The sequence below is a fragment of the Hyperoodon ampullatus genome, assembly GCF_949752795.1.
Source record: "Hyperoodon ampullatus genome assembly, chromosome: X".
Taxonomy (NCBI): domain Eukaryota; kingdom Metazoa; phylum Chordata; class Mammalia; order Artiodactyla; family Ziphiidae; genus Hyperoodon; species Hyperoodon ampullatus.
The window spans coordinates 18,237,021-18,260,650 of NC_136913.1; the positions used below are offsets into that span (position 1 = coordinate 18,237,021).

At 40.6% G+C, this 23,630-nt stretch overlaps 1 protein-coding gene across 3 annotated transcripts in view; it reads right to left on the reverse strand.

Annotated features, from left to right (window-relative positions):
* RPS6KA3 (ribosomal protein S6 kinase A3) overlaps positions 1–20,566 on the reverse strand; it is a gene marked incomplete at both ends in the record, with an annotated part of 108,565 nt that extends 87,999 nt beyond the window's left edge. For 2 of the 3 annotated variants that reach the window (XM_079728256.1, XM_079728255.1), the window contains one exon: positions 20,498–20,566. In XM_079728256.1, coding sequence (XP_079584382.1) covers positions 20,498–20,566 — 69 coding nt within the window. Of the gene's footprint in view, positions 1–16,693; positions 16,736–20,497 lie in introns of all 3 variants that reach the window. The other variant, XM_079728254.1, reaches the window with a different exon arrangement.
* Between the last annotated feature and the right edge of the window lie 3,064 nt (positions 20,567–23,630).

Here is a 23,630-nt window from a genome sequence, read left to right on the forward strand (position 1 = left end):
TGCACACCAGGCAAGTACATCTTTGATGCTTCTAAGAACTCTGTGAGGCATTATCACTAATTTACAAATGAGGACATTAAGCCAAGATGGGTATGTCAATCTTTTAAAGCACTGTATCCTCAGCCCCTAGCAAAATGCCTGGCTGGCATACAGTAAGTGCTCAATAAATATTTGTTGAATAAATGAAAAAGTCTAATATCCTGCCTAAAGCAAATAAGTAGAGCTTAAATTCAAACCTAACTCTGATTCTAAAACCCCTACTCTTAATCACATTTAAATCTTTTCATAATGTTTCATAGTAAGAGGGAAGATGTTTATTTCCTTTTGTGTATGTTTCTGTTTGTCAGATTTTCTACAATCAGCCTGAGTAACTTTTTTCAAATAAGTCATTAAAAATAATAAATGCAAAATAGTACTGAACACTTAATCACCGACTAACCTAACCACAAAACACAAAAGGAGATTTCTGGGGACTGTAACATGAAATAAAGGGACACAAGTGGAAGGGGAAATTTTAGCACACTAACATCAACTAGCATAATGAATAAAACAGGACAAAGCATTTGATGTGACTTACATTAGAATAGGTAGATACTGAATTTTATAATGTAAAAAGAATATGGGTTCAAGTTATCTATGAAAAGTTATAAAAGACTGACCATGCTCTAGGCCATGAAGTAAATCCAAAATTCTTAAAAGCAGGAACTGTACAGATATTTTCTGATTATGATAAAAAACTGAATAAGGAAATAAAGCACTCATTCAGAAATCAATATTATTCTAAATAACTACTGGCTCAAGGAAATAAATAATAACAGCTATCATTTATGCAATGCTTATTTTGTTCAAAGTACAGTCAGTGTTGGCTATGTTGCATATATTCTCTCATTTAATCCCAATTAATCATTAATAAACCATGAGGGATGTTATTATATAGAGAAGAAAAAACTTAGGTTGAGAATTAGTAACTTGTCCAAGATCACAGAGGTATTAAGTTTGCGGATAAGACAACTGAACCCAAGTCTGAATCCAAAGCTCACACTACGACACAGAAATGATGTCATATTACTGTTAGAATTCAAGTATAGGCATCTAGCTGTGCTCATTTTTCTCTATTTATAAAATAAAATTTTGTAATAAAAAGTGGAGAAAACTACAACTCTTCCTTAACGCATGTTCTGAAAATGTCCGTTTGTTAAATACACTACACTAAGAAGGTAATGGTTCATTTTTCTAACGTATCATTGATCCGACATAATATTGCAAATTGCATAATCTCCTAAAAGAGACTCCTTTGAACATATTCATATTCTCAAGAGGGCAATTAAAAAGGAAGAAACCACAAAATCAGATAAAGTAGGGAATATAAGGTAAACATGATCGCCACTAAATTTATTTCTAAAAAGTCACTATTTTCTGGTACTTATCTTCAATCCATAAGAGTTCAATGGAATATTAGCCAGCACGGATTTGAATCCACCACTAACTGTGGGCAAGCCCTTAAAGCCTCTCTGATTTGTGGTTTCTTCATGCATAAAATATGTGGATATCTAAGGGCTCTTCCAGCTTAAAAATGTTATAATCCTGTGACTTTAAGGATTAAAAGTATTTAAAATTTTGTGGGGTTTTTACACCTGAGGAAATTACTAATTCTGTATTTAAAGCTGTTTTGTACGTTATTTCTAACTCAAATTCCTTCTTTCTTTTCTGCACTTGGATACAAAAGTGGTACCTTTGAATCCAAGTGTAAACAAGGATAATACCAAAGAATGGATTGTAACAAATGCTGTCACCTGAAAGAGAAGTACTAACAGAGAAAATAAATGAAACATTGTTTTTCTGTGCAGATTAAGGAACCTAAAGCAATTTTATAATTTCCACAATCCAATCTTACTAGTCTTATTTTACTAGTAGAGTGTCAACTTATTCTTTAAGCTCCTCTGTGTACTCCCAGTGCTATTTCTGCCTTCCTAACACCTTCAAACCCCACCTCTTAGTACCACATGGAGTTGGCAGTGTTTCCCAAACCTGTGTGATGATCAGAATCACCTAAGATTCCTGTTAATAATACACTACCTGGCCTTACCTCAAACTGAAACTGAATCAGAAGCTCCAGAAGCCCCGTGGCTCGGTATTTCATTTTTTAAACAGGCACCTTAGATGACTCCTCTGATTAGGTAAGTCTGGGAAATCACAGTGTAGAGAAAAGATCATGGGCTTTGGAGCCTGACATACCAAGTTTCAGAACCTGGCTTTGCCCTTTATTATAGGTGTGACTTTGGGCAAGCTACTTAACGTGAGTCTCAGTTTTCTAATCTACAAGATTTGAATACCAGTTATGCCGGAGGTTGTAATAAAGTTTAGTACGCTTAGCCATGCTGGGTGCCCAGTAAGTGTTAGCTTCTCTTTCCTCCTGCTCATCTTGCCAGAGGAATTGACAAATGCAAATACTTGAGAGTATTCTGATGAGTCCCTTACCCTAATGGGTCCACTTCCATTTCTAGGGCTAAAAATCTGAGTACTAGATAATTCATTAATACATTACTTGGTTTGGCTAATTTAAGTCTTAGGAAAAAGTCTAATAATTTCTTCTGGTTTCCAGAGGCTTAGTGAAGTCCTTCTATCTAAAACAGATACACCATGATGCTGAGCTTCAAAGCCCAAGCTTTATTTGCTATGTGACTGTGGCAAAATTACCTGAACCTCTGTTTCCCCATCGGCAAAACAAGTGGTGCTTAAATGTTTGATGAACTGAACCCAACATGTGTTACTGATAACATAACTGTTAACTAAAAGTCACTTTAATTAAACATACACACAGTCTTACAAACATTCTTAAGAACAAAACGACAGCGATAATAGCTTGCCAGTAAGTGAAATGAGACAGAATAGGACTTGCTCAAATACACAATAAAAAAGAGCTTAACAGCCAAGCAATATCAACTGTACCTTAACACAAAGTGTACTAGACAAGTTTGGAACTGAACTTACTTAGGAAAAAACAATCCAAACTACTCACTCATTAAATATATATACATATATATATTTAAAAGTACCATAGGCATAAACACAACCAGGCAGCAAGGTTTATTTTTGGAAAAATGAGAAATATAGTTTATAATTACAGCTCCATAATGAATTCTAGCTGTATATATATATATATATTTTTTTTTTTTTTTTTTTTTTTTGCGGTAGGCGGGCCTCTCACTGTTGTGGCCTCTCCCCTTGCGGAGCACAGGCTCCGGAGCACAGGCTCAGCGGCCACGGCTCACGGGCCCAGCCGCTCCGCGGCATGTGGGATCCTCCCAGACCGGGGCACGAACCCGCGTCCCCTGCATCGGCAGGCGGACTCTCAACCACTGCGCCACCAGGGAAGCCCTAGCTGTATATATATTAAGCATAAACACTATTAATAAGAGCACTCTACTAAAAATTGTTAGTATTAACCGTCCAGATAAGCTACAAAATAAAAGAAACCTAAAGAAATTAGAAAAAAAACTAAAAATCTGGGAACACCCATTCAAGACAGAGGAAAAGTTACCCTCAATTTTAAAAAAATAAACAAGATAATAACAAACCTCAAATCCTACTGAAAGTAATTTAAAGAACCATAGCTTTTCTCTCAACTTATTTATTCTTTAATACAACTATTTTCTTTCATTTAGTTCCTGCCCTTTGCTTATGTTTATTTCCAGACATTTAATATTTTTACTGCTATTTTGAAAGAGATCTTTTTCCCATTATCATTTCTAACAAGGAAAACTATGTATTAATTTTTAAATATATATTCTGTTTAATACCACCTTATTAGACCATCATTAGTTTTCACAAACCTTTTTAGTGGTTTCCTTAGATTACCTAAGTAGATGATTATATCATCTATGAATAGTTTTCTTTTATCCTTCTTTTGAATACTTTTTGATTTTCTTGTCTAACTTCATTAGCAAACTCTTCTAGAATGTAAAATAGAGGTGAAAACAGCAGGCACAATTTTAATGATTGCCCATAATATGTCTCCATCAAGCATGATGGTGGCTACTGGTCTGACACTATTTTTTAATAATGTTAAGGACACACCCTTTTATTCCTATTTTACTGTTTTTAATTGAGAATAGACACTGAATTTTATCTAATGCTTTCTCAACTTTTTTCCTAACTTTTAAATTAGAAATGATTGTATATTCACAGGAAGTTGCAAAAATAATAGAGAGGTCCCATATACCTTTAACCCAGTGGTTACATCTTACACAACTTCCTGCCAAGACCAGGAAATTTATACTGGTACAATGCCCAGACCTTACTCAGATATCACTGGTTTTACAGGTTCTCGCGTGTGTGTGCGCGTGCGTGCTCATTGTTACACATTTTATCACATGTATAGGCTCCTGTATCTACCACCAGAGTAAAGATACCAGTTCTTCGCCATCAGGATCCTGCTTGTTGCCCCTTTACATACACCTCTCTCCCACCCTTCTTCCTACCCCTGGCAACCACTAATCTAGTCTCCAATTTTGTCATTTCAAGAATGTTATATAAATGGAATCATATGGTATGTAACTTTTTTCCACTCAGCACGAATTCCCTGAAGATTCGTCCAAGTTGTTGTGTGTATCAATAATTCATTCCTTTTAGTTTAGTAGTATTCCAGTATCCCATGGTGTGAACATACCACAGCTTGTTTAACTCTTCACCCGTTGAAGGACATTTGGTGTCTAACTTTTGGATATTACAAATAAAGCTGCTATGAACATTTGTGAACAGACTTCTATGTGGACATACATTTTCATTTCTCTGGGATAAATGCCCAGGAGTGCAACTGCTGGGTTATATAATAAGTGTATGTTTAGTTTTTAAAGAGATGACCAAACTATTTTCCAGAAAGGCTGTATCATTTCACTTTCCCATCAGCTATGTATGAAAGATCCAGTTTGTCCACATCCTCACCAACACTGGGTACTGTCACTATTTTTCATTTTGGGTATCCTAAAAGGCATGTAGAGATATCTCATTGTGGTTTTAATTTTCATTTCTCTGATAGCTAACCATGTTGACGTCTTCTCACACGCTTATTTGCTATCCATATATCCCCTTTGATGAAATGTCTGCTTATCTCTTTTGTCCAGTTTCTAACTGGACTATTTGCCTTTGTTACTGTTAAGTTTTGAGAGTTCTTTATATATATTCTAGATACAAGTCCTGTCTCAGATATAGGTGTGCAAATACTTTCACCCAATCTGTGGCTTGTCTTTTCATCCCCTTAACAGGATCTTTTTCATAGAGCGAATATTTTGAATTTTGATCAAGTCCAATTTATTATTTTTTTCTTTTATGGATTGTGCTTTTGGTGTCTGGTCTATGAACCCTTCACTTAGCCCACAGTCCTGAAGATTTTCTCTTATATCTAAGTTCTAAATGTTTTAGAGTTTCCACAATCCATTTTGGATTAATTTTTGTATAAGGTGTGAGGTTTAGGTTGAGGTTCACTGTTTTACCTATGGGTGTGTAATTGCTCCAAGCACCATTGTTGAAAAGGCTATCTATTTTTCCTTCATTGAATTGCATTTGCACCTTTGAAAAAAATCAGTTGGCCGTACTTGTTTGGGTCTATTTCTGGGTTCTCCATTCTGTTCCCCTGATCTATGTATTTATCCCTTCACCAATACCACAGAATTTTGATTACTGAAACTACTTAGTAAGTCTAAAAGTTGGGTAAAGTGATTCCTCCCACTTTATTTTTATCCTGTTTTGGATATTTTCGTTCCTTTACCTTTGCATATAACTTTTAGAATACGGTTGTGTTAAACTTATAGAAGAATTTGGGGAGAACTGACATCTTTACTATGTTGTGTCTTCTAATGTATGAACATGGTAGACCTCTCCATTTATTTAGAACTTTGATTTCATTTAACAACATTTTTGAGTTTTCAGCACACAAGCCATATACATGTTTTGTTAGATTTATACCTAAGAATTTTTTTCAGCAATTACAAATGGAACTATGTTTTTCATTTTGGTTTCCACACAGTCATTGCTAGTATATAGAAACACTATTTTTGTGTGCTGATCTTGTATCTTACAACTTTGCTGAACTCATCAGTTCTAGATTTACGTAGATCCCTTGGGATTTTCATTGGCGAGCTCATGTCACTTGCAAATAGAGACATTTTTATTTCTTCCTTTCCAATCTGTATGTCTTTAATCATGTGTTTTGCACATTATTAATATTTTTCTTCAACTTTAATATGGTAGACTACATCAATTGATTTTTTGAATACTGAACCAGTCTTACACCCCTGGAATACAACCCACTTGGTCATACTGTATACTTCTTTTTATATGTTGCTGGATTTGTTTTGCTAATATTTTGTTGAGGATTCTGTGTCTATATTCTTAAGGGATACTGATGTGGAGTTTTCTTTTCTGTACTGTCTTTAGGTTTTGGTATCAGGGTGATACTGGCCTCAAAAAATGAGTAGTGATATGCTTCCTCTTCTATTTTCTGGAAGAGAATGTGTAGAATTCATGTTATTCTTGATGTTCCAGATCCTTCTTTTATCATTTCTTTTCTGCTTGAAGAACTACCTGTAGTCATTCCTTCACAGTCTGCTACAGACACATTCTCTTAGCTTCTCTTCACCAGAGACTGCTTTGATTGCACCTTCATGCTAGAAGGATATTTTCACTGGGTACAGAATGCTGGGTTGCCAGATCTTTTCTTTCAGAACTTAAAAAACAGTGTGCCATTTCCTTCTGGCTTCCATGGTTTTTAATGTGGGATCTACTGTCATTTGAATTATTATTCCCCTATAGGTAATAGTTCAGTTCTAACTGCTTTTAAGATTCTTTGTCTTTTAGTTTGATTTAGAAACAAATTTTAACTGTGGTAAAATACATCTAACACGAAATTTACTGTCTTAACTATTTTTTAGTATACAGTTCAGTATGTTAAGTATATTCACATTGTTGTGCGACCAATCTCCAGAATTTTTCATCTTGCAAAATTAAAATTCTATACCCATTAAACAATTTCACATTTCCGAAGGTTTATGTGCCTAGGTGTGGATTACTTTAGTTTACCTTATTTGGAGTTCAATCAGCTTCTTGAATCTGTAGGTTTACATCTTTTGCCAAACTGGGGAAATTTCAGGCATTATTTCTTCAAGTCCACCTTTTTTCTCTGCTTCTGAAACTGTGGTGACATGAATATTAAATCTTCTGTTAATGTTCCCAGGCCCCTGAGACACTCTTCATTTATTTTTACTCTGCTATTCAGACTGAGTAATTTCTATTGCTCTATCTTCAATTTTATTGATTCTTTCCAGTCACCTCCATTTTTTTTTTTTTTTGGCTGCACCACATGTGGGATCTTAGTTCCCTGACCAGGGATCGAACCTGCACCCCCTGCAGTGGAAGCACACAGTCTTAACCACTGGACTGCCAGGGAAGTCCCTCCATTCTTCTATTGAGCCCATGTAGTAAGTTTATTTCAGTTATTGCATTTTTCGGTTCTAAAGTGTCCATTTTCTGCTTTATTTCTTTTCTGAGACTAATTTTTCATTTGTTTCAAATGTGTTTGTGGTTGCTCACTAAAGTATTTTTATGATGGCTGTTTTAAAACCCTTGTCAGACAATTCTAATACCTGAAGCATCTCCGTGCTGGTATCTGGTGCCTTTTTTCTCATTCATGATGCAATTTTCTTGGTTCTTAGTATAAGTGAACTTCAGCTGTATAATGGACATTCTGGAGATTTTAAGACTCTGGATCCTATTTAATCTTTTTTAGCAGGCAGTCTACCAGTTGAGGTGCAGTGTGAGGGCAGGGTGAGTGTGTATGTTCAGCTTCCTGCTGGACTCCGCCAACACCACCCTGGCAAAAGTGGAGCAATGACTCACACTGCTTTTTTGCAGATGGGTGGGATGGAAGTTCAGCTTCACTCTTGCTCCCAGTGAAAGTGGGGCACCAACCCATACCACCTCATTGCCTCTGAGTAGGGGTGCAAGCTCAGCTCCCTGACAGACCCCACTGACAATAGGGAGAGGGGAAGTGGAGGGCTGACTCACACTGCTTCATTGCTGCAGGGTAGCGTGGAGTTCAGCAGAGTTCAGCGGAGTTCAAGGTAGACTTCAGCTCCCTGAAAGGCCCAGCTGACAATAGGAGAGGGAAGAGGGAGAAGTGGGGTGCCAATCAGCCCTGCCATCCACCACTCTGTTCCACCTTGTAGATGCCAGATGGGGGTGGCATCTGGGCCCTACTGCATCAGCGGAGGGGGGAAGCAGCGTTGACCAGGCCACCTCCAACCATCTTGTTCTGCCTTGTTGATGCTGGGTGAGGGTGGACCTCACTGACACAGGGCAGGGGGAGGCTGAGTGGGGACTAGTCCTGCCTCATACCACCTTGTTATGTCTCATTGCTTCCAGGTTGGAGTGGAGGCTCAATTGGCTGCTGGACCCCACTGACACTACCCTAGTGAGAACACCACCTCCTTCTGTAGGGAGTGGGACAGGGGTGGTGGTGAGGGAATATCAGGTCCCTGCACAACATGCCAAAGCCACCGAGCAGGGGGAATCAAAGTGCTATTTGTTTTTGCTAGGCAGTGAAGGGGAGAAGGGGCGATTAGGTCCCTGATCTGCCCAGCCAACACCACTGGGTAGAGGAATCCAAGCACTGCCACTTGCTTCTTAGAAGTAGGGTGGGGTTTTTCTGTTGGTGTTTGGCTACAGTAGGGTGGGTATTGACAAAAAGGTTTACTGTTGTTAGCCCACCCTTTCTTTAGTCATCTGGCTAAAGAGAACAGGCTTTTCTTGGAACCTTTTTTTTTTTTTTTTGCGGTACACGGGCCTCTCACTGTTGTGGCCTCTCCCGTTGCAGAGCACAGGCTCCGGATGCGCAGGCTCAGCGGCCATGGCTCACGGGCCTAGCCGCTCCGCGGCATATGGGATCTTCCCGGACCAGGGCACGAACCCGTGTCCCCTGCATCGGCAGGCGGACTCTCAACCACTGCGCCACCAGGGAAGCCCTGGAACCCTTTTTTGTCTGCACCTGTTGGTGGTTCCAGGTTGGAGGCTTTTATAACACCCTGTCCAGGATATATGGGAGGCAATAAGAACACCCAGGGAACTCACATTTGCGTCATTCCTTTAATCCCAAAGTCTGTAGGCAGTCTGCTTTCTAATTTCCACCTTTCATTGTGTTCCTGTACTTGTTTGTTGTGATGTCTTAGGTGTTTTAGTTGTAAAGGAAGACCTAGGAGGAAAAGGACTCCTCCATCTTGGCAGAACCAGAAGTCTCTGCCAAGTGATTAATTTTTATGTTGAAAATAACATTTTGTGTGTGTGTGTGTGTGTCTGTGTGTGTGTTAAAAGAAACTTTATTGGGTGTTTGGGGTAATGACATTTATTTTCTAGGTTTCCACATTATGGTTAAAAATGCACTATGGAAAACTGCTATAACATCATAGATCAGAACTTTCCCCTAAAGTTCCGATTATGTTTATATCATTCCTGGCTAATTTAGCTTGCTTCATGTTATTCAACTGTCTGTCCACCTCAGTACTTTCACACTATAATATTCCAAAGGAAAGAATTCTATCTCATTCATTATCACCTAGTACTATACCACATAAATTCAGAACAGCCAGGGAGAAAAGATCACTTTAAAACTCATTTTGAGCTCCTCTTTTTAATAATCCAAGGCAAATCTTACTTTTGACTTGTCTGTGACATTTCTCTCTTTAAGTAACCCCCCTTACTGCTATCAACATCCATTGTGATAGTTATTCTTCTTGAATTACACCAAGAGCCAGCAGGAACTTGAAGGAAAGAAGGCCAACAGGGGTTTTGCTTTGCATTTCACTACTTTAAATGAAACATCTGTATATCTCACTTTAAGAGATGGATCCTTGAAAATTCATTTATTTGTTGACTTATATTTAATTTCAGAGATTCTAGACTTTTTGTTTTGACTGACCTTCAATTAATTCCTGTACTCTTGCTTTAAATAAGAAACTATAAAATAGTATAACAAGACTGAGGAGACTGTAAGGAAAAATATCACTGCCTCAATTTTTGCTTTCTTTGTATAATTTTTTTAATAATTAATCTTTTAACTCTTTGTTGTGTTCATCTAGAAACTCTGCTCTGGCTGGGAGAAGGTGTGGCCCAGGTGAAATAGGGCTCTATTCACCCAACTGGAAAGCCATTGTTCTAGAAAAAGCTTTTTACTTATCACATCTAAAAATAAAGGAAATCTTTTAAAAGTACAAACTGAAACTAAGTTTTCTGAGAACTATGTATATAACACGACACCGATAAGGATCTTATATATCAGCATTAGAGCGAAACTCCGTTTAAGTCCCTAAATCAGCAGCAAAATAAGCACAAGAACTATGGATACGAGTAGACAACAAGCACATGAAAACATCCTTCACATTCCCAGTCATTAGAGAAATGTAAATCAAAACCACAATGAGATACCACTTTCAAACACACTAGGGTGGTTATAATGAAAAAAACAATAACAAGTGTTGGTGAGGATGTGGAGAAACTGAAACCCTCATGCATTGCTGGTGCGAATGTAAAATGATACAAACAAGTTGGAAAACAATTTGGCAGTTCTTCAAAATATTAAATATAGACTTACCATATGACGCAGCAATTCCACTCCTAGGCAAACACCCAAGGGAACTGAAAACATGTTCACATAAAAACTTGTATACAAATGTTCACAGCAGCATTATTTATAATACCCCCAAAATGGAAACAATCCAAATGTCCACCAACAGATAAATCGATAAACAAAACTGCTATAACCACACATTACTCAGCCATAAAAATGAAGCACTGACACATGCTACAACATTGATGAACCCTGAAAACATTATGTTAAGTGAATGATGTCGACACAAAGGCCACATATCATATGATTCCATTAACATGAAATGTCCAGAATAGGCTAATCTACAGAGACAGAAATTAGATTATTAGTTGCCAGGGGCTGGGGGAAGGAGGGAATAGGGAGTGACTGCTAATGAGTATGGGATTTGGGGGGGTCATGAAAATGTTCTGGCATTAGATAGTGGTGATGGTTGCACAACTTTGTGAATATACGAAAGACCACTGAATTGTATACTTTACAAGGGTACAATTTTGTGGTATATAAATCATATCTCAATTTTTAAAAAGATTAACTAGGGCTATTTAACCTAAGAATTAAAAAACCCAAGGGGGGAAAATAGTCACCAATGATCAACGTTTCTTTAAATTTCCTTTTCTTTTACTGTAGCAAGATAATTGGCAACTTTTTCAGGTTGTGCCAGATCCTGTTTTCTGGCACTCTGAGGGAAGGTCAAATAGATTTTTCTGAAAAGAAGATGCAAATATAAAGAGGTAATGATTTAATAAGCTGCAATTAAAAAACAGAGCACAGTTACTCAAGCACACACCTAGGGGTTTCTGTATGGAGAGGTGTTAAGTTACATCTGGGCAAACCCCCTTTTTCAAGTACAGTAGTTTTGTTTCAAATTCTCACTTGTAAGATAGTTGTTTAGAAATCTCAAAAAAATTTCCCATACGATGTCACATATGATGCTGTTTCTCAGGCCAGCTCACAAAAGCTTATTTTACCCATGCTGTATTTGGAGAGTAATATCAATTTTGCTTTTCTAAGTCTCCCTATACGTTCCCATGAAAACATCTGCTCCATACTAACCACCTGGACCCTTTCGCCCTTAGGAGGAGATGTCATCTAGACCGAGTCACTCACCTCTATGCTGTTTTCAACCAAAGCAGGGCAGTCTAGTGGAAAATCAGTGGGATTGCAATCTGCGAGACTTGGTGTTTGAATCCTGCCTCCTCCACTTAATAGCCGTGCAACCATGAACAAGTTACTTAACCTCTCTAGGCTTCAGTTTCCCCACCTGTAAGTTGAGGTTAATTACATCTACCTCATTCAATTTGATATACACAAAGAGTCTAGTTAGAGAGGGCATTCAGTATATGTTAATCTCCAAGATGAACCAATCTACTTTCCCAGTATTAATTAGCACAGTATAGTGAACAAAATGCACCAATTCTGATAGCTAAATTTCCCCAATGCTTCGATGTTATCACTTGAATGAGAAATGTCACTGTAAAGTTAGTAAAGTTGTAGAAAGTGCAGAATGGTTATCTGAGGGGCATGTACCACTTAGGAGGACTTATCAAAATCTTCAGGGTAGAAGAGAGACAAGACGAAGCTGATTAAACATAATTTGAAAAAGCATATTAAATATATTTTTAATTTAGAAAAAGCTTTAGCCTATTAATTTCAAACTACAAGTAAGAAAAGGTAGAGTTGAAAAACACTGGTGTAGAAAAAAAGGGTTCAGTTTGTGCTAATTCTATAATCTAGAACTGTGCTGTTCAATGTGGTAGCCAATAGCCACAGATGACTATTAAAATTTAAATTAATTAAAGTTAATTTAAAAATTCAGTTTCTCAGCCATACTGGCTACATTTCAAGTGCTCAGTAGCCACACATGTGGCTGGCTAGTGGCTACTGAATGGTACCCGTCTAGAAGCTGGTTTTTTTTTTAAGTGAATCTTTCCTATTATTTTATATTCTTTTCAGGTAGACTCCTCTGCTCCTAAATGTGAAGAAGTGAAATAACATCCTGGGTAACTGAGGTTTTTAGTAGAGATTCTACAAGATTTCTGGAGTGAAGATTTCTCCCAAAACATTGCACTTGAGGTGCACTTCAATCTATTAATGTCAAAATGAACTTTTGTTTCAGGCTATCATTTGCCATCTGCTTCTAACACATATCAAATGACTGAACCAAGTTTCCTATAACAAGTTTTGTGGGCCAAAGGATTAGAGGCAAGCTCACAGAAATCTAGATGACCAGGTCAGACATGAAGATGAAATCATCATCATATGTAACATTATAAAAATCAATTAACATGGTGGATAAAACAATTAATTTTTAAGGTATGTAAGAAACCATGGATAGAGTATTAGTTAAGATGGGCAAATCTGATTTAAGTTATGCTACTGCTGTAATTCTATTTATACTAATAGAGGGGAAGACTGATAGGAAGTATAAAAGCGCTTTTGGATTTACACATAAATGTAGGGTTATCTAATATTCAGGAAACTAGCATTATTTCATGAAAAAACAAAACAAAACACAAAAATACCCTCCAAAAGACAATGTGGAGAGCTGACTCCAGGTGGGGCAGTAGGCTAGCTTCCTGATCTTTAGTTCATTCACATTCCTTTCTAGCTGACACCTTCAAGACAAGAAGGTAAATATTCAGAGTAGGTAATGCTAGTAATTGAGCTATTCCGTTATGGTATGCTGAAGCATAAAATCACTGTTTGTTAGTAGGTAATACGCCCCTCGAATACCCCTGACTCCAGAGGTATGTGTATATGATGGGCAGAGATCAGAAAAAGGGTGAGGAAGTCATTTTACATTATTGGTAAGCTGTAAGTGTAAATTTTTTTTTAAAGATGAAGTAACAACGTTCCCAAGTTAAAAACAGCTGCATCAAAATGTCATTAACCCTAGCTGTTTTCTAGTAACTTCAAGTTTGAAGCAATTAATTAAAAAAGAATGGGAGAAGTAGACAGATTGACAGCAGCATAAAATAGCAAATGATAAGAGTTTTTTAAAACTATGAATATTAAAAATAAATTACAGAGTAAGTCCATGAGGGAGCCATTTAGTAGGGGCAATTAGCTTGATATTAAGGTAGAATATGACCATTACCTTTCAAAACACTGAATTTTAAAAGTTTAAATTATTTAAAACTTTTATTTAAACTACTGCATTTAAATTTTTAGTCCACTATTAAGATGGAAAATTGTTACACAAATTAATTTAGAAAGACTCCAATTCAAAATGAAACAAAAACTCTTGTTTGACAGTTACAGAAAAAAAGATTTGATACAGTCAATTAAACATTAACAGCTTGTTTCCAGGCAATACTGGATCATGTTACTGTAGTTATCAGACTTTCCAAAACTGTGTTCTGCAAAGCACTTGTGTCCTTTGAGACTTCAATAGATGGTTCATGAAAAAGGGGTGCTGACATCAAGTCTCAAATGCTGTGAGCTATTTCCTTTTTGCAGATTCAGCATGTATATCATCATCTTAAAAGTTCTAAGATGTTATGCAGTAAAGACACTGGTCAGATCTCATTTAATTCCACAATCCCCAAATTTATTTGATTATGTCAGGCTCCTTTGGTTTTTTTGGAGGGAGAAGATGGTTGTTGGGGCACAGACACACTTTGAAAATTTTCAGAGACTTCTCAGTTGAAAATACCATGTGTACTATTGAAAGTTCCTTAAGTACCAGTATCACATAACAGAACAAAATCCAAAGGATTGTATTTCTAGACAGGAAAAGCCAGTCACTCATGGCATATTCAAATAACCAAAATAAATGTGTTTATAGTAATGGGGAGGGAAGTGTGCCATATTAATTTCTGTCCCTAAAAAATGAAATTAACAGAACTGATCCTAAAATATAAAAAGGTGTGCACATTTTGTTTTGATACTTTTTAGAAAGTAAGTTAAAATTCTACCTATTGATGCTATATATTGACTTTATTTCTTCAGAGACACACTTCCTTCAAGAGGTTGACATATAGGGTATATCATATTTCAACAATTATAAGACACCATCATGTGTGAGATATACTAGTATCTTATATATCACTAAGGGAAAAAAGCCACTGCTGATTAAACAACGACATGCCGTGGACTGTGAGAGGGCTTCCAATTTGAGCAACGTTGAAATATGAACATACTTTCTTTTCTTCCTTCTTCCACACATATTCTTCAAAATGTTTTTTATGTGTTTCCCCCCTCTAAAGACAATACTGTAGAGGGGAACAATATAAAAAAGGATAAGATTCAAGAGATTTCTGTTCACCTTACCCTTACAGTTATATTCAGATATTATAAAGGTTCTCTTTAAACAGATCAATCAAACCATCTTGTTTGTTTGTTTGTTTTTTGCGGTACGCAGGCATCTCACTGCTGTGGCCTCTCCCGTTGCGGAGCACAGGCTCCGGTCGCGCAGGCCCAGCAGCCATGGCTCACGGGCCCAGCCGCTCCGCGGCACGTGGGATCCTCCCGGACCGGGGCACGAACCCGTGTCCCCTGCATCAGCAGGCGGACTCTCAACCACTGCGCCACCAGGGAAGCCCCAAACAAACCATTTTTAATTGTTCTGTTTGATTCTGGAAAAATTACCCCAGAGGAAAAACACAGAACTTCCTAAGACAGTGCTGTTTGAGAGATGATTCATTATAACTATTATTTATTAAACACAAACCATGTACTGAACCAAGTGCTTTACGTATATTATCATTCAATTCTCACCACAACCCCATGAGGTAGATATTATTTTCATGCCTATTTTACAGATTAGGACGTTGAAGCATAGAGACATTAAATAAGTTGCATAAGATTACAAAGATATTAAGTGGCAGAGACAGGGCTCAAACCCAGGTCTTCATGGCTCCAAAGTTTATGTTCTTTAACACTTTGCCATACATCCAAATTATCCCACAAAGTAGAATAAGTAAAACTGAAATATTTAATTGCTAGTAACTAATGTATTTGCTTAAAATAGCCAAATGTATTAAATGATAGTTATGTTCTATACAGATACATTTTATCCTGTTTTATACAACGAATATAGTATATTTGTGTTTGTTTTGTTAACTTGACACATTTTACTTAACAATTAAAATTTACAGTTGTTTTATCTTTGCTTCTATGCTATTTGGTATTAAATTGAAAAACCAGAGTATCTGAGATTTGATAACTGTTCCAGATTAACGAAAGACACAGGAAACTGTATCAACTCCTAAAGATGGGGGGGGGAGGGTGCGATAAATCTAATGCCAAGTATTAAAATGCAACTGCTTGTTTTTCCTTTCTATTACGTGAAATGGGGAACGGGGATGTGTAAAATATACATTTGCTCGATTGCATTCCAATGCTTTAAAACTTGTCATCCACCAAAACACATAAACAACTGAGCACTATCACACTCATGCATTACCAAGAGACCACCAAGATGTCACTGTTGTACACTGTAATCTGAACCACTGGGTCTAAAGCATCCAGTCTGCACTGGACAAACTGGGCCACTTGACGTCATCCATCATTCACAGCCTGGAAGATCACATGTCCCTGAACATGGAACTCTAGAGCAAATCTTGTCAATGATCACAATGGTATAAATTTTTTAGTGGATGATAAATTTTTAAAAAATCTTTAGAATAACTCTTCTGCAATTCAGACTTCTGATAAATGATCTGCTATATTTTTTATCATTCTATAATTTACTGAATGTCATGTCCTTGGTCAAGAGTGCACATCCCAATTATGCCACTCTTCTTATATAAAAATAAGATATACTCATTGTGATTTCCAGAAACATACTAATGAAAAGGCAAAGTCTGCCTATACTTGTTTCTTTAATTGGATAAGTTTCTCTCTTTATCTTAAAATTTAAATGTATCAAAGAAGTTTCTCATTTTGGATTAACCCCATCAGTACAGGATCAAGCTGCCAAAATAATGCAAACCTTCCTAAATTCTAGTTTAACAAAAACTGATATTATAATCACTGAAAACAACAAAGTGTTCAATAATGTGTCACAGTTACTCGACAGTTGACATGTAACAATACCTGTCCTCTCCTCAGATCTTCACTTGGGGGAAAGAAAAAAACCTGAAAGGTGGTAAAAATGAAACAGGAAAAGGAAAAGAAACTTAATAAAACATTATTTTTTTCAAAATCAAAGATCACACTTTAACAGAATGTTTTTCCCTACAGATGAAACATAAGAAACCTAAATACAGTGGAAATATTACAGAATCCAATAAAATCTTTGAGGTTAAAAATGGTTGCACACCCACTGAAGATGGTTTCCAAAACAAGGGCCTCATTTTTTATAAAAAAAATATTTATATAGTTAATATTTTTCAATGCACTATGGAACTTGTCATTTAAAGGAATTCGAGATAGCTATTTTTACATAACACATTTCTATAAAGCAAAAAGAACCTCCTTAATTTTATTATTTTTGAAAACTGTTCATATTTACGTTTACTATAATTTATCTTTACTAAAAATCAGAAAAAGGTGTCACTTTAGGTCAGGTTTATGATCCAGTAAATGTCCCTAACAGCAGTGGCAAGAGTTGTAGAAAAGAATAGCCACAATCCCTTTATATCCATCTCCTAAACAGTCAAATATTCAAAAACACATTAGCGTCTTTAACTCATTAAAGAGTTCTGAATTCACCTGGACTATTTAGGAAGCTATTTTGTTTTTAATCTTGTACCAACCTTGACTTTGCTTACATAGTACTTCCTTTATTATTCTAAATTTGCTTCTTTAAACATTTGGCATAGTTCTAGCCTATCATGTTCTGACCCATGTTTCAGTTCAACCACAAGGGTTTTTTTGTTTTGAGCACCATGAGACCCATGTGAGGTCAAGAAGACATGTACAGGAATGAAGAAACTGCCTGTTCTTTTAGTGAGGTTCTCAGTTCTTTTAAGATTGCTCATATTTCAATGTAAGATTAAAATGATAAGAACAGAGATAAACTGATAATTACCCTATTCCTGACCTTCATAATTAATTCATCGGTCATCTAGGGGGCCTATACTATGTATGCGCCAGGCACTGTGTCAAGAGCTGAGGATACAGAGAACAAAAAGAAGTCTCAGCTTTGAAGAATTCACTGTCTCCTAGGGAAGAGACCATAAATGTAAATTTCTATAGAGATCAACCCTGAAATCTTTTAGCCTGAAGAGAAACAATCTGGTGTTTTTACTCAAATGACTATTTTTTAAAAATAGTAAAATACAACTATTCACTGATAAGAACTTACTGGGGAGGAGAGAGCATAATGCTAAGCATAATATTAAGTCCAATATCAGACTTCCAAATGAAAATTTTCAACCTTTTCCTTACTGGTTTCAGTATTTCCAAATTTGCATCAGAAGTAATTTACTTGAAACAGCTGAACAACCAAAGGCAATAAATATCTAAAGGCAATTTGTTAAAATCTAATTTTAATAAATCTAGGCAACACTGGCTCTGACTGACATACCTTATGCCAGAATATCAAGAAAATTACTTGAAAATGGCAAATTGTGGGAACCTATCTGCCAGGTTCTGGAAGCCATGACAGTAACTGAAATAACCAGGCTTTAACAAATGAGACATCTTATAATACCATAATTGTTTTTGAAAATACTTGACCTCTAACTACCGGTTTACTTATTTATACTCTGATTTTTTTCCACAAAAGATTTGAAACAGCTACCCTAGCATAAAGCAAAGCACATGAATTATATGCATCTGGCTCTGAATTATGGCTCTGCCATTTACTATTTATAATCTTTGTGCCCTTAACTTTTGAGATCAGTTTCTTAATCTGTAACAATGGGGACCATAATCCTACTCTGTTGGGTCATAGGAAGGATAAAATGAAATAGCATGAGCACAGTAAGCACAGTATCTGGCATATAGTAAGTGCTAAATAAACATTAGCTTTGTGCTTTCTTTATCCAATTGTATGCTATATAGAAAAAGGATCAGGTGGAATTTTAAATGACTTTTTTTTTTTACACACTGATGCGTGCCAAGCAGAACTGTGGACTGATTACGAGTTGCAAATGTTAACGTTTGCATCTAAAAATTGGGCTCAAAGCAAATTCAATTTCTTTCCACAAGGTCGGCACTCTGAGAACACATTTTAGCTATATTACTTAATATAACCTTTTACCTATATTACTTAATGCAAAAATTTTTCTGAAGGAAAAAATTGAATGAAAAGAGCCCCGGGAGCACTACGTTTCATACTATCCAATTCCAAAGATGATTAAACATTCTAAATTTGATTTTCTTACAAAAAATTCACAGTATTAGACTGGCTAACAATTTTAAATGAAATTCTCGTAGATTTCCTTAAAAAATTTTTTTTCAGAAAACATCTATTAATGTGTTTTCTATTGAAGAGCAGCGTTTCGTTTAGGTTTTAAAAATATGATCCAAGTCGCAAAATACTAAGCACCAACCGTAAGCACTATTACAATTCTGCTTGCGATAAAGAGAGAGCACGTAAACATTTTATACAGCAGCGGAGGTGACTAGGGAAAAAGTGCAAAGTGATTTGAACTGATCCCCGTCCGCCTCCCCCTCCATTCTACCCGAGAATGCAAGTGTCCCGCATCTCAGATCAAACTGAGCCTCGGTCTTACTGACGTAACCAGTAACCCTATCCACCTCTCACACTGCGGAGGCCGGCAGGGCAGCGGCTGCCGCCAAGTACACCACTCATCGGAGCCTGCCCCATTCCACCCCCGCGCTTCAGTCATGCTTTCCAGAAATGGGGTCACTCGCCCAGTAACTATTACACACACGCAGCCTATCATCCTGTAATCCCCCAAAGTCCGCTGTGGGGAATAGAAGACAGCAAAAAGTCAAGAAGGAAGAATCACAGACGCGCCACCATCAGGAATTGATTTTCCGCTCCGGAGAGGAGCGCTGATGCCCTGGAATGGGTCTTGTCTGGATTATTTTCGCAGACCCCGAGTTGGTTCTGGGACAGGGGCGGCTGCGAAGAGTCGGGTGAATTTTGTTTTGCCCTGTTTAGGTATAGTGTTTGGGTCACTCGGGTGGGTATCTCAGGGACGGTCACCAGATCGCGGACAAGGAAAACCAGAAACCCCTTTACTGCGGCCGATGATCTCCTAGAATACCACCCTCTCACCTCCATGGACAGGAAACTCAAGTTAAACTCGCAGGGACGGGGTCCTCGAGCTCAGGGACCTCAGAAACGGGGCGGGGGGGGGATGGAGGACCTCAGGCTTCCACTCTCTCCCTTACAGCAGCAGAAACCGCTGCGGCAGATGGGGGGGGGGGGCAAAAACCCTTGGCTGTCCCGCACCCCTTACCCGAAACCCTCACAGGTCGCCACCCCTGCCCTGGGCCGTTCCTGACCCCGCGCGCCCGGCTCCCCGGGACAACCCTCTCCCCCGGCCGGACTCGAGAGTCCCCTCTCCCCAGTGAACCCAATCCACACCCCTCCCGCATCCCCCAAAGTCACCAGGGTCCAGGGAAGCCCCCGACCAGGCAGGGCCAAACTTCCCAACTCCTTGCCAGCCCCCGCTCCGCCTCCCGCTCCCCCCACGCAAAGTTGATGAAAATCGGCTTCTTGCAGAGCCCCGGCGCCCACTCCAAACCCCACGCGCCACCACACCACAGCCCCCCGAGCGAGGGAAGGGAGGGGAGAGTGCGGGTGGGAGGAACAGAAAGGCAAACAGATCAACCCCAACTATCCAAACCGGAATCCCGAACCGAGGGGAGACGCGAGCGGCAGAGGAAGGGGCCGAGTGGTCGGCTCCCGGGTGGGGAGTGAACTGGCGGGGGCGCGGGGAGGGGGCGCGCCGGCCCCGGCCGCCCGGCTGCACTCACCTCAGCGCTGTCGGACGGGCTCTCCACAGCCATCTTCTGCCACGGGTCCGCCAGCTGCGCCAGCGGCATCTTCCCCCCCGGCCCGCCGCCTTCACCGCCTCCTCCCTCCCCGCCCGCCCCGCGGCCGGCCCCGCTCCGTCGCCGCCCGAGCCACACGGCAGCAGTGGCGGCAGCAGCTGCAGCAGTAGCGGCGGCTGCCCGGGAGAGGGCTCGGCGCCGACACCGACCCTCGAACGCCGCGCGCCCGGCTGGAGACGCCCGCGCGCCGAGCGAGAGCCTCGCGCCGCTGCCGGGCACCGGGTCTCGCCCCTTTCTTCCTCTCCTCCTTCCGCCGCCGGGACTACAGCTCCGCCCCCCCGCCGGTTCCCGCGCCCGCTCCCAGCAGAACAGCAGCCCCCGCGCGCTCCGCTACTTCCGCTCACAACATGGCGCCTAAGCGATACCTGTCTCTCAGAGCGAGGCTCGGCCGCCGCCGCCACCGCCGCGCGCACCCGGGGGCGGGGCCTGGGAAGACACGCCCCTGGCCGCGGCGCTCCGCTAGTCCCTCCTTCCTCACCCCAGCCTCTGCTTCTGGGCCTCGCCTTCTTTCTGGAAGGGCGAGCTGGAGAGATCTGGGGGCGTCGGCGGGAGGTGGGGGAAAGAGGGAAAAGGGAGGAGGTGCGAAAGGCTGGGAGTTTCTAAGTGCCGCGAGTCCGAGCAGGTTGAAGGCTCCTCGGGGATGCAGAGGAGTGGTCCCCGCCCAGCGGGGGAGAGAGATGGGCGAGGCGCAGGGGTCGCAGTACAGTGCCGAGGACCCGGGGAGGGGGCGTCGGGTGTCTTTTCGGCGCGATTCTTCCATGGGTGCACGTGGGCGCGCCGAGTCTATGGGCACATCCCGTAGTGGCCCAGGACCCGCCCTCTCCCAGGGTCACACGATGGGCATTCACCTGCCCCTCCACCCCCCACGACGGGGACACGGAAGGGTATGTGTCCCGGAGCCGCCTGGGGGTTCGGCTCTCGGTTTGAGTCAAGGCTCTCCAAATTGACGCTCTTGTGTTATATTTTTAATATTTGGAATTAGTTTGTCTTGCATGAGTCGATCCCCCGCCCCAAGTCCGCAGAGCCCTGGGGCTTCAGGCCCGACCCTCCAAGCGCGCCCCCTCCCCGGCTCTCCGCTGCCTAAATCCCTCACGAAGGAGAAAACAAGGAGGTTCTTTAAGGCTGCCCCTCTCGGCAGAGGTTGGGGAATTATTTATAAATATCTTGTTGGCAGGAGCCCGGGGTTCCTGCTCTTCTGTTGACTTTAAATAAAAGATTAGATTAAAAATCAGGCTGGCGGTGGGTGGAGGAGGGGGGAGAGGGAGGGCTTCTAACTCCTCCCGCCCGAGATAGGGAAGCCCTAGGTTAAGGAAACCCAACCCCCAGAAGGCAACGGAGGGCCGAGGACGGGGAGAACTTGAGGAGAGAAGCCTGGGCGTCTGGAGTGGGTTGGGGGGAGGGGGCGGAGGGTTCGACCCCCTGTTCCCCGCGCCAGGTGCCGCGGCGAGCTCAGTGCGTCCGGGAAGAATTGTGTAAAAGTCCCCAGGCTGAGTGGAAAGCTACCGCAGCGATCGGCTAACCGCCCTACAAGGAGAAGGAAAAAAGTAAAGGGAAATCTCTAGGCCGGCCAGTGCCTCTATCCCCTCAGGCCTCGGCCCAGGCGTCCCGGCCCTCCCACGCCGGGCGACCACAGCGCGACCCCCGCTGCGCTCCCGGTGCACGCCTTTTAACAGCTTCCTTTCATCCTCGGGGACCCGCACACCTGGAGAGCCCTGGCCTCCCTCCCTAACGCAGGTGTGAGGATGAGATTAGAGCCCCACACCTAGCCGGCCAGGTCTGCGCGGGCGGTGCAAGGTTTCTCTCTGGGCCGAGAGAGGCAGGTGTTAGGCTCTTTCTGCTGCCTTCGCCTGCGCGCCCCTGGGCACAGGCTCGAGGCCCCGGAGCCTCGCGGCCACCTGAAGAGGCTCCATCTGTTCAGGGAGCCTGAGGAGGCGGCCGGAAATACTCGCTGCGCGCCCTCTCCCGCAGCCTTGGACTCAGGGGGACAGCTCAGGGTTGAGCAACATCTGGGCAGGCTCAGCGTGGTCTGTTGGGTGGGGGTGGGGAGGACTGAGCTCGTGATTTTGTCACCTCCCCCAACATGCTGATTCAAGTGCTGCAAATCCAATCTGGACCCAAAACTCAGCTACTTTGGCAGCCACCGTCTCTGTAACTCCTGACGGTAAAACCAGCTTGCAGAAGTTTGAAGATAAGGAGTTGTGTATTGTTTTTCATTTATGTACAAAGTGCCTAATTTATCTTTCATTTATATTGCAAAGCCACGTTACCATTCCTTACAGCGAAAAGAAGTTGGTCAACTTGGTTACTTTAAGGTAAATTAGCCCCCCAACGGTGATCAATTATTCCAATTAACATTCTTTCTTTAGTAAAAACATACATAGTTGAAAAGTTACTGTGTCTAACACTGTCCAGCGCTAAATACGCCGCTCAAAGGGTGAACTAACCTTTTTAAAATAAATCAAACTGTATACTGAAAAGTTGATTTCGGTATCAATTTTTATTCATTTCCTTTTACCTTGAGAACTAGAGGAATAACTTTTAAAACAGCGAATTGATCTGTAAAAGTAGTGTGAACAGTGGTCACACTGCAGGAGTTAAGCATTAAATGAATTTAATAATGGGCTAAAGTACCACTAGCACAGCTGTCTCGCACATAGGATCAACTTGTTAAGTATGTGAATTGATTTGGGAAAACACTATTCTCTTTCCTTTTGCCCAAAAAGAAAAGAAAGCAAATTTTTTTCCTTTTGGTTAACAATAAACTTTTTTCGTTTTTTCATTTATTAAATCCAAGAGTGGTGCAACCACTCACTCTGGCTGGGAGAATTTGGGAAAATCAAATGAGGCTGGGGGATTTTTCTTGCAGGTGGCAACAAAAAGATTTATTTGAACATAGAAGGTGATATTGCCCTGAACAGGATTACCTTTTTTCCCCCCCGTGTTTAAGAAAGGAAAACTCTTAGGTATTCAAAGAATAGCTGCCTCTAGAGAGCACCTGTGCAGGGTAATATGGGAGCCACTAGCCACATCGTGGCTCTTGAGCACTTAAAATAGG